Below are 10453 nucleotides of genomic sequence, written 5' to 3' on the forward strand. Positions count from 1 at the left end.
GGGAGGGATTGGGGGCAGGAGGAGAAGGGGACAATAGAGGATGAGATGGCTGGATGGCATCACTGACTCGATGGACATGGGTTTAAGAGAACTCCGGGAGTTGGGAGTTGGTGATGGACAGGGAGGTCTGGCGTGCTGCGATTCATGGGGTCGCAAAGAGTCGGACATGACTGAGTGACTGAACTGAACTGATAGAACTTCGATGCGGTTTGGTGTCAATGGTGTCTCTGATCTGTGCCATCTGTCCCACTACCTAAAGCCACTCATATGTCACCGCACTGTGTTGTGTTGTGCAAGTCATTTCAGTCGTGTCCGACTCTGCCATTTGACCTCTTTTCCTCCTAGCAGTCTCCTCTCCAACTGAGGACAGCAATGCACATCTCATGAAGTGGCCAGGAAGACCCCACGAGATCACAAATGTCTAACATGGCCCTTAACATTTACCTTTATCACTATTAGCAGTGTTTTACCTACAAGTTGGAACGAGTCTCCCCACTCTTAGATCGTGCAGTTCAGTTTGTTTTTTCACCCAAGAACGAAGGAAGAGATTACAGTGGAATTTTCTTTATTATGAGAGTTTTCCAAGTCCACTCCTCACAGACACCAATGGAGGCAAAGATTTTATCTAGAGGTTCATATTTCTCATCAGACTCAAGGTGGCTTGAAGGAGAACATTAGAGCAGGTTAGAGCATATATAGCTAGGTAATCTTCACCGCCAGTGCATGCTCAGAACTCAATCTGTCCTGAGCACTTCAGTCGAGGACAGAAGCATGAAGTGGCTTGGACTCCTTGGGCTGGTAGCTCTCTCAGAGTGCATGGTCATGTAAGTGTGGGGACTATAAGTGACATCGTCCTTTTTTTTTTTTTTTTTATTCTCTTCCTCTTATTCTTCCGCCTGTCAGGGTTAGAAGGGAGTGTAATCACTCCCTGACAGTCTAAGGTCAACTCTCACTTGTTGATAAGTACCTTGCCACAGACTCTGTGAGGCCCTAGGCTCTCCAGGCAAACCTGTAGGATCACACAGCTCTTGGGGTCCAGCCACATCATGTCCTATGTAAAACTGCATTCCTTGAAGTTGTTCAGTGCACAACCTGTGCAACTGTAGATGTGGTCTGAAGAAACAGCATTTCTGCTGTATATGGTTCTAGGTCTCCTCTCTGGTCTCTCTTCATTTCTGTGTGAATGTGTCTGTGTCTTCAACTCTCTCTCTCTATTTTATCTATCTCTTTGGATGTCTCTGTGCGTGCAGAACTCTCTTAGATTTTTTCCTTTTTAAAAACATTCTTCTTGGCTTCTCTTAACCTCCTTACTTTATTCCCCATCTCCTGGCCTCCTCTCTTCTGCTTGAGCCCAGAAGAAAGATCAGTAGTACTATTTCTGTGCTCTTTTAGCTCTAACAAGCAGTGTGACCTCAGCCAAGTCTCCAACTCCCTGCATTTCAAATTCCTCCCCTGTTTAAAGAGGATGATGAATCCCTTCTACCTCCCTCCCCGAGCTTCCTTGAGAAGGGTACAGTGGGATGACCACAGCAATGGTAATGGCTGCCATTGCTGAGACTTCCTGTATATCAGGTGCATTACATCCATCATCTCGCTTAATATCCAAGCCATTCTATGTGGGGGGTGGTGGTGGTGGTGGGGATTTTTTTTTATTGCACCTTTTTACCAACGGGGAAATTGAGACTTCAAATGGTCATATGCCTTACCTAAGATTACGCAACAGAACCTGTGTTCAGACCTAGGTCTTTGCCGTGGTCATTGCACGGCATCCTCATAATAAGGTGACACTCATAAAAATGCTTGGAAGATGCACAGTGCCATTCCAACGTCAGGTATGACAGTCTCTATAACACAGACAGCTGATGGCGGCCCCTTCTTTGTTTTCTTTTCCTCATGGCTGGTGAAAGAATCCCTATTATGAAAATGAAGACCATGCGAGAAACTCTAAGGGAAAGAAGTTTGCTGACAAATTTCTCTGAGGAACACCCTTACAGCCTGTCCCAGAACGCCACTAATGACCAAAACATAATTTATCATCCTCTGAGGAACCATAAGGATGTGAGTGTGTTGGAAGGATGGTGCTCCACAGCGCCCCCTGGTGCTCTGGCTTTGCACTGGGGTTCAAGTGGAGATGCCAGCGGGGTGGTTGGGGCTGGGGCTCCTGCAGGAGGCAGAAACACGGGGGAACAGGGACCCATTCCCAGAGGAGAAGGCAGTCTCATCCTCAACTCTTGGTCTGTGGTGATTGGGCCCAGCAATGACTAGGGGGCAGACAAACATCCATTTCTGTGCCAAAGGTGTATCATTAGTTTGAGGGAGATTGTTCTTTCTGAGCTAAGTGAGCCACTCAGTTACAGATGAAGGGTAAACCATGCCGATCAAAAGATAAAGGCAACTGCAAATCAGTTGGGAAATCCCGAGCAGACGTATGTCAGCATCCACAGATGCATGGATACCAGTAAAAAAGTTAATGAGCCCCTATGGCATGTGAGCCCATATGAATCAAACACTATAGTGTTGCTTGATTTGGAAAAAAGTCTGATATCTTCTTCATGAATGCACAGGCCATCCCGAGAGACAGGCAGGGAGTAAATAGCTGTCAAATAAATTGGCCACCTGCCTGTTGTTGAGAGGTCATGGTCCGAGTTTAGAAGAAGTGGCCTGGGGTGATCGAGGAGGGCCATCTGTAAGAGAAGGGGCTCAGTCTGGAAGAGGAGACTGGAGAGCTTCTCAAATGAAGCGGCCACGACTTCCCTCTGGGTCCAGTGGTTAAGAATCTGTGCTTCTATTGATTGAAGGAGTGGCGGGTTCCATCCTTAGTCAAGACAGTAAGATTCAGCATGCCATGCAGCCCTAACAGAAAGAAAAGGAATCAAATCAGGCAGTCATCTGAGCAGAGGCTGTGTGGCGTGGTTGGAGAGTGATTTCAGGAGACACGGGACACCTCAAGGGTGGCAGCAGTCTGCGAATCAAGGGTGGCCAGTGCAGCCAAGTCTGCCCTAATCACCCCACCTTGGCCTCTGTAGTTTTCCTACATCGGCAACATCAACATTGGAACACCCCCCCAGGAATTCCAGGTCCTCTTTGACACTGGCTCATCTGGCTTGTGGGTGCCCTCCATATACTGCCAGAGTCCCAGCTGCTGTGAGTACCTGCTCCCCTCCCCACCTCGCCCATCTTGTATTTCCCCTCCAACTCCCTTCTCCATCCTTGGCACCTGGGGGACACTCATCTCTTGTGTCTGCAGATAAACATAAAAGCTTCGTCCCTTGTAACTCCTCCACCTTCAAGGCCACAAACAAGATCTTCAATACCAACTACAGCTCTGTGTCGATAAAGGGATATCTTGTCTATGACACCGTTCGGGTAATGTGGAAACAGAAGCTAAGTTGGGGCTGCCCTGGGAGCAACCACTGCTTACAAAACAGATGCCAGACCAGCTGGCAGTCCCCTAGTGACTGGATGTCTGCCCCTCAGGACCCTGTCCCTGGGTAGATAGCACCTCAGCTGACACACAAACTCCCAGAATAGCTAATCCAGACAGTGGCTCGGGGCAGGGACTTACAGCTCCTTTGCCCGTGAGCAGCTCAAGATTCGTTTCACTAGGAGCAGGGAGAGGGAGGAGAAAACACCACATTTATATTCTCAGACTACGCTGGCACCTTCATGGTAATAACTCATGCGACCCTGCAGCAATCACACGCAGCAGGTACTATGATTAGCTTCATGACACAGGTGAAGGAACTGAGGTGCAGAGAGCAAGGGCCTTGTCAGGGTCACACATCTAGTAAGTGATGGAGCTGGGCTAGCCAATCAGGACTCAAGCAGGTGTGGGAATTTGGGAAGAGGATAAAACTGATTCAGGGTCCCTGGTGGCAGCATAGAGCTTCAGGTATCCAGACAAGGAAAGCAGGGGGCCAAACACGTGGGAGAGGACTGATAAATAGGTTCTCACTCTAGGGGAATTTTGACAGTGTAATAAAAACAATGGCCTGACTTCCCCAAAGTGCTTGAATATTTCTGCACCCACCCCACCCTGTCTCTTTCTCTCTCTTTTCCTCTGTATTTCCCAAACAAACACATGCACACACAAACACATCCCCAAATGCATGTTTCCCAGGCAGAATTTTCTGGAGGTCCTTGCAAGTGACATTAAATAATGGGGCTTCTGTCTCTCTGGGCAGACATAGAATTCACAAGCATTGCCTTGAATTCAGTTCATTTCTGTCATCACATCATAGTGATGCCAAAGAGAAGGCTATCCCGCTCTCTACTCATTTTGTCCTCAGGGGGCACCATTGGGTCCTGTCCTGACTCTTGGTTGCTCCACCTGTACAGAAGGCATGACGGCCAATTTGACTCACTCAGATGGTGTTTGCAGGAGGAGCAGGTGTTGTTAAAACCCACAGCCCCGCAAAAATGGAACACGAATTCCTGTCCCAGCTTGATCTAACCAACTGAGATCAGTCCAGAGCACAGGCAGGCCTCAGTTCTTCTCTGCAGTGCTAATGACATCTACACCCCAGCCTAGTCCCAGCCCCAATTCCCAATCCTTTATGTGGGAACACTCTCCTCTCTACAGATCGGGAACCTTGTTAGTGTGGCCCAGCCATTTGGCCTAAGCCTGAAGGAGTTTGGGTTTGAAGATGTACCCTTTGATGGCATCCTGGGACTAGGTTACCCCCGACCCACTGTCACAGGGGCCTCCCCGATCTTCGACAACCTGATGAAACAAGGAGTCTTTTCTGAGCCTGTCTTTGCCTTCTACTTGAGCAGGTAAGTCTGAGGTGGGTCAGACCTCTCTAATTCAGCGGTAAGATGGTTTCAGTTGCATTAAAAATTATAGACCATATGATCTGGAAGTTTCCTGAGAGATAGTCTAGCCCAGGGTAACTATGGCCCCGGGGCCTTACCTGGCCCCACCACTGGTATTTGTAAATAAAATTTTATTGATCAAAACCATGATCACGGGCTCATGGGCAGGGACTTGGTCCAGTGGGTGGGGGAAGAGGGAGAACAATGGAAGGTGTCAGGAAACAGGTTGGAGGAAAAAGCAATAGGATTTGCTGGCGGATTAGATACGGAAGGGCTTCCCTGGTGACTCAGATATTAAAGAATGTGCCTGCAATGCAGGGGACTCAGGTTTGATCCCCAGATCAGGAAGCTCCCCTGGAGAAGGGAATGGCTATCTACTCCAGGATTTTTGATTGGAGAATTCCAAGGACAGAGGAGCCTGGTGGGCTATTGTCCATGGGGTTGCAAAGAGTCAGCCACGACTGTGTGACTGACAGACACATACAAACACATTTGATATGGAAAAAAGGAGAGGGGTGGCATGAATGTTTCCTTCCATACTAACACTTCCCCAGGAGCCCAGGACCAGCTACACAGTCTGTGGGAGCCAGTGCAAAGTAAAAATGTGGGACCCTTTGTTTAAAAAGTATTTGGATTTCAAGACAGGGAGAGCCCCATGAACAGCACAGGTCACAGGCTCGTGAAGCCATCCCTGGATGAGACTGAACCCTCACCCTCATTGTCCTTAAGCCTGGGCTGTTTTTGAAAAATGACAGGCTAAACAAGGAGGAAGCCAGACTCCTCCAGCACAGTATCCTTTGAGGGTATTTCTCAGCACTTACGTTGCCATACAGGACCAAGTCCTCCTCAGAAAGTTGTGGTCAAAGCACAGCCTGGCTGCCTACCTTTGGACTTCTGTGACACTCATTAGCTGTGACCAACCCAGGTCCACTACTCAATCCCTCTGAGCCTCGATTTCTGCGTCTCTAAAATGGATTCTGTAGTAGTGCCTCTGATGGGTGGATAAGCACAACCCTCAGATAGCGTGTGGTGTTACTCTCCTCTAGCAAGACCCTCTCTTCCTTCTCTCCACAGTCAGAAGGAGAATGGCAGCGTGGTGATGTTTGGAGGGGTGAACCGTGACTACTATAAGGGAGAACTCAACTGGGTACCAGTGTCCCAAGTGGGCAACTGGCATATAAACGTGGACAGGTAAGCCTCTCCCTCTGAGAGCCACCCCAAGTGAGGCTCCCACATGTACACGTGGACACATGCAGACACACACAAATGCACCCCAGCTACACAGTCACATACACAGACACAGACTCCACCCCAAAAGACGCACATAGAAACACACACAGCATCAGACTTATAAACACACAAAGGCACACAAATACCAATACAAACACAGACACATAGAGAAACAGTGATATGCAGACATAGACACACACACACCCAAGACACAAATAGACACATGCAGACATGCAAGCACACAGATACACACACCTCCCACGGATTGATAATCACCCCAGGCCTCCTGAGCAGGGCTCTGATCAGGAGAATGGGGTCCAGAGAGGCCTGTGCAGCTGGGGGAGGGCTGCACCCACCACACTGTGAGGTCTGGAACATGTTTGAGGACCCTAAAGTGTAGTGAAAAGAGGATCAGGGAGAATTTCACCAGCCAGAACATGGTTGTGATAAGAAGACCAAATGACCAGGGCTACCTGGGACTGAGAAAGTTCTCAGTACACAGTACTGCCAGTTTAAAAGCAGGGCAAGCCCTTAATAAACTGGTAAAATTGGTCTTCTTGAGGAGAAGCTACCCAGCAGTGGAGAGAGGTTGGCTGCAATCTTGAGATTTGAAAGCTAATCAAACAGAGAGATACCTTCCTAGCCATAACTACCTGCTTTTCTTCCAAGGCACACAGTGGGGCAGGGGCTGTGACAGAAGGAATCAGGAAGCTGGGATTCAGGAGTGGCCTGAAAACAAGGGACAATAATTGATGGGAATCTGTGTGATACCCTCAGATAAAAGTTTTCCTGTGTTTCAGTGGCCCTCTGGGCTAGCTCAGGCATTGCTTGGCTGAGGGCCTCAGTGTCTGAGCCAGATGAAGGGGCAGGGGGCAGGAAGGCAACCTTTCCCAGGGCAGCCTGGGTCTCCCTCCCACTAACTCTGAGCACCTGTTGCCTCAGGGAGTCTCCGTATTCACTCTTATTATTGGTCAGACACCAGATAAAGGTATCTGGATGTTCCTCATTCATTTTTTTTTCATGGATTCATTCATTCATTCATTCACAAGTATACACTTGCATCCCTTGTGTGCTGGGGACTTGGGGGAGGCACCGAGGACACAACTTGCCCTCCCATCTAGTGAGGCAGATGCACCCGAAATGACTTACACACAGTGAATTACCACCTCGGCACCTGCTAGACATGGGGAAGAGTCTACAGAGACTGAGCAAGACAGGAGCCTGATCTGGGTTAGGGGGAAGACTTCATTGACAAAGTGACATTTGGGAATTAAAAGATGAGAAGAAATCATCTAGATGAAGGAGATAGGTGGTCTTCTAGGAAGGGCATGTGATCAGCACATGCCAAGGCCCTGAGATGAAAGAGCTGGTTCATTCAATAACTGAAGGGAAGTCAAAGAGGATGAAATGACCAGAGCAAAGGAAAACAGAGTCAGGGCAAGGGCTGAAAGGCTGTTCAGGAGACAGTCACACAGTCATGTTCAGGGGGCAGTCGTGGGGGAGATTCCAGAGTGATGCTGGTGCCTGCCTGTTTTATCCCATTTTCTCTCAGCATCTCCATGAATGGGACAGTGGTTGCTTGTAAACGTGGCTGCCAGGCTCTCTTGGATACGGGGACTGCCTTTCTGCGTGGCCCAAGAGGACCGGTCAGCAAAATCCAGAAATTCATCCATGCCAGGCCCATCGGTCGTGAGGTGAAGGGTCACTCCACGGGGTCACTCTCAGGCTCTCCACACAAAGATCAGCAGAGCCAACCTCTCTCCCTCTTTCTGTTACAGCACGTAGTTTCCTGCCAATCCATCGGGACACTGCCTCCTGTTGTCTTCACTATCAATGGGATAGACTACCCAGTACCCGCCGAAGCTTACACCCAAGTGAGGGGATAACCCTGGGGGCTGGTTCTCAAATCTGGGACTTGCAGGAACCCTTAAGCTGCTGCTGGGAGGAGGGCGCCCTCTGCAGGCTCAGCGACATCATTGCAGATGTGGCTGAGACCATGCGGCTGGGCCAGTGCCTCCCACAAAACCAACCACTTGAGAGTGAAGGACAGTCTGGGACAGTCATCTTTCCGAAAGAAGTGTGGAGTCACTACCCTATAGGAGAGGGGAACGCTAAGGGCCTTTGCCTTAAACAGCTTTAGTTCAACCAGAGCCCTCAGATGCACGAACATGGAAAGTCAGCTCTAGCAATCTGTGAAATAGCCAAGTGACAAGGAGGGTTGGCTGGGGACAGACTCAGTGTTCTCTCCTACTCTAGTGATTAACAGTCTTCGTTCCCTTCTTGGAAGTGTCCAGGTTGGGATCATAAATTACATGGTTACCTAGTTCTTGGCTGCAACTTCCCCTTGCTAAGCCCCAGTGCCCCATCTGTGAGTTGGGCTACCTGACTCCTCATGTGGGTGCTAATATGAGTAAAGGGTGCACAGAGACTGCACAACTCTTGCACACGGTTGAGGTTTAATGTCAGTTCTCTATGGGAGTTCAGAGCAGGCTAATGGGCTCAAAGAAGCTTTTGAGGAAGACAGGGAATTTCATTAATTCTAAAACCCTAGACTCATGGAGACCTGAGGAACACTTCTTGGTCAATGCAAATCTAAACTGGATTTCATGCAAATGGCACCCCTGGGGGCTGGGCAAAGGGGTTCTGGGGGCAGGTTAGGGGTGATGAGGGCTACAGACTTAGGGGCACCAGGGAAAATCACCAACCCAGCCTGGAGTGACCAGGGAGAGTGAGAGTGGGTCAAGGAAGGAATTGATTTACAATGATCTATTTATTCCTGCCATAAAGCAAAGAGACTCAATTATATATGTGTATATATATATTTTTTTTCATATTATTTTCCATTACTATTTATCATGGGATGTTGAACATGGTTCCCTGTATTATACAGTATGACTTTGTTGTTTATCCATCCCCTATATGTTTGCATCTTATAATCCCTGCTTGTCTGCCCCTTTTCCTCCCTAATGGCAACCGCATGTCTTGGCCCTTCTAGTTGTTGGAATAGCCCCTCATTCCACCACTGCTGAGAGAGTCACTTGATTCTTACCAAAGGGAGGAAGTAAAACCAGGAAACTTGCAACTTTGGATATTGATGAGGGAGGCAGGTAAGGGCTCAGGCTGACTACTATGTATTTTTGTTTCCCCAGAGTTTGTCGGGCTACTGCTTCAGCAACTTTCTCGTGCGCCCGCCGCGTGTGAACGAGTCGGAGACCTGGGTCCTGGGTGAGGTCTTCCTGAGGCTGTATTTCTCGGTTTTTGATCGAGGAAACAACAGGATCGGCCTGGCTCCCGCAGTGTGAATGCTGGGCTACAGGACTCGACCAGGCCCACTCCACACACACACTCATGTGAGGGCACGCTGGGTGGGGCCAGGGATGCTGGTGAATTGTGTTCGTCGCTCTGCAAAGCCCTATTCTCTATAAAGAATGAAGGATTTCATCTCATGGTGGTCACATGAATGGGTGCCTCTCTTTGGGTCAGGGAGGTGCATCACATTTGGGAAGCGTCTAGAATCAAGCCTGAAGCACACGTGAGAGAAGCCCAACTCCAGCTGGCTTGAAGAAAAGGGGAGACTTATTGGAAGGATACTGGGGATCTGGACACACGAACCAGAGCAGAGCCAAAGATCTCTGTGACTGCACTGATTTCTCTTCTGAGAAATCAGAAGCCATTGGCTCACTCTTTGCCTCCTCTGCTCCTTCCCTTTACACATCTTTGATTCTTTAAGCCTGAAAGCCTTCTTCCCTCAGGCTTCTACACTTAGTGAAGGACTCTGAAGTTGCCTGTCTCAAGGTTTTATATCCCTAAAGTATATAGCCCAGAAGGAAAGAAGCTCAGAAAACATCACTTTACCAGGGAGGGATATAAAGGACTGGTCTACCTCAGATCATAAGTTTAGCCCTGGACCAACCATCCTGATGGGAGCAGGTGGTACTATGATTAGCTTTACTTAAGCGAGTGACCCTGCTCCCCAGCAAACATGATTGACAGCTTCCCCCAGAACCAGGTGACTGGAGTTGCGGTGGGGCACCATCAAAGAAGTGTCAGGCAGATGTTCTAGACCGTGAAAGTGTTTATGACTGCCCAAACAACTCCATCTGCTCCTCATTTAGAAGAATGTCTGTTATTATTGTTCAGTTGCTAAGTAGTGTCTGACTCTTTGTGACCTCATGGAGTATAGCATGCCAGGCCTCCCGGTCCCTCCTTGTCTCCTTGAGTTTGTCCAAGTTAATGTCCATCGAATCGATGATGTCCTCCTACCATCTCATCTTCTGCTGCCCTCTTCTCCTTTGGCTTTCAATCTTTCCCAGTGTCAGGGTCTTTTCCAATGAGTTGGCTCTTCACATCAGGTGGCGAAAATATGGGAGCTTTAGATTCAGTATCCATTATTCCAGTGAATATTCAT

At 48.7% G+C, this 10453-nt stretch overlaps 1 protein-coding gene across 1 annotated transcript; it reads left to right on the forward strand.

Annotated features, from left to right (window-relative positions):
• On the forward strand, positions 739-9490 carry LOC102178798 (pregnancy-associated glycoprotein 2-like). The gene is made up of 9 exons (XM_005699662.2): positions 739-824; positions 1908-2058; positions 3027-3144; positions 3248-3366; positions 4583-4776; positions 5890-6006; positions 7598-7739; positions 7824-7919; positions 9195-9490. The coding sequence occupies exons 1-9, from the start codon at positions 772-774 to the stop codon at positions 9345-9347; spliced, it is 1143 nt and encodes a 380-aa protein (XP_005699719.1). The 5' UTR covers positions 739-771; the 3' UTR covers positions 9348-9490.

The sequence above is a fragment of the Capra hircus genome, chromosome 29, assembly GCF_001704415.2.
Source record: "Capra hircus breed San Clemente chromosome 29, ASM170441v1, whole genome shotgun sequence".
Lineage (NCBI taxonomy): Eukaryota > Metazoa > Chordata > Mammalia > Artiodactyla > Bovidae > Capra > Capra hircus.

Bases quoted from the DNA above. Each gene is read 5' to 3' on its own strand.
- LOC102178798 (XM_005699662.2), top strand. From the start codon at position 772: ATGAAGTGGCTTGGACTCCTTGGGCTGGTAGCTCTCTCAGAGTGCATG. The intron at 3,145-3,247 runs GTGAGTACCTGC...TTGTGTCTGCAG, and splicing joins CTGCCAGAGTCCCAGCTGCT to ATAAACATAAAAGCTTCGTC. The intron at 4,777-5,889 runs GTAAGTCTGAGG...TTCTCTCCACAG, and splicing joins TTTGCCTTCTACTTGAGCAG to TCAGAAGGAGAATGGCAGCG.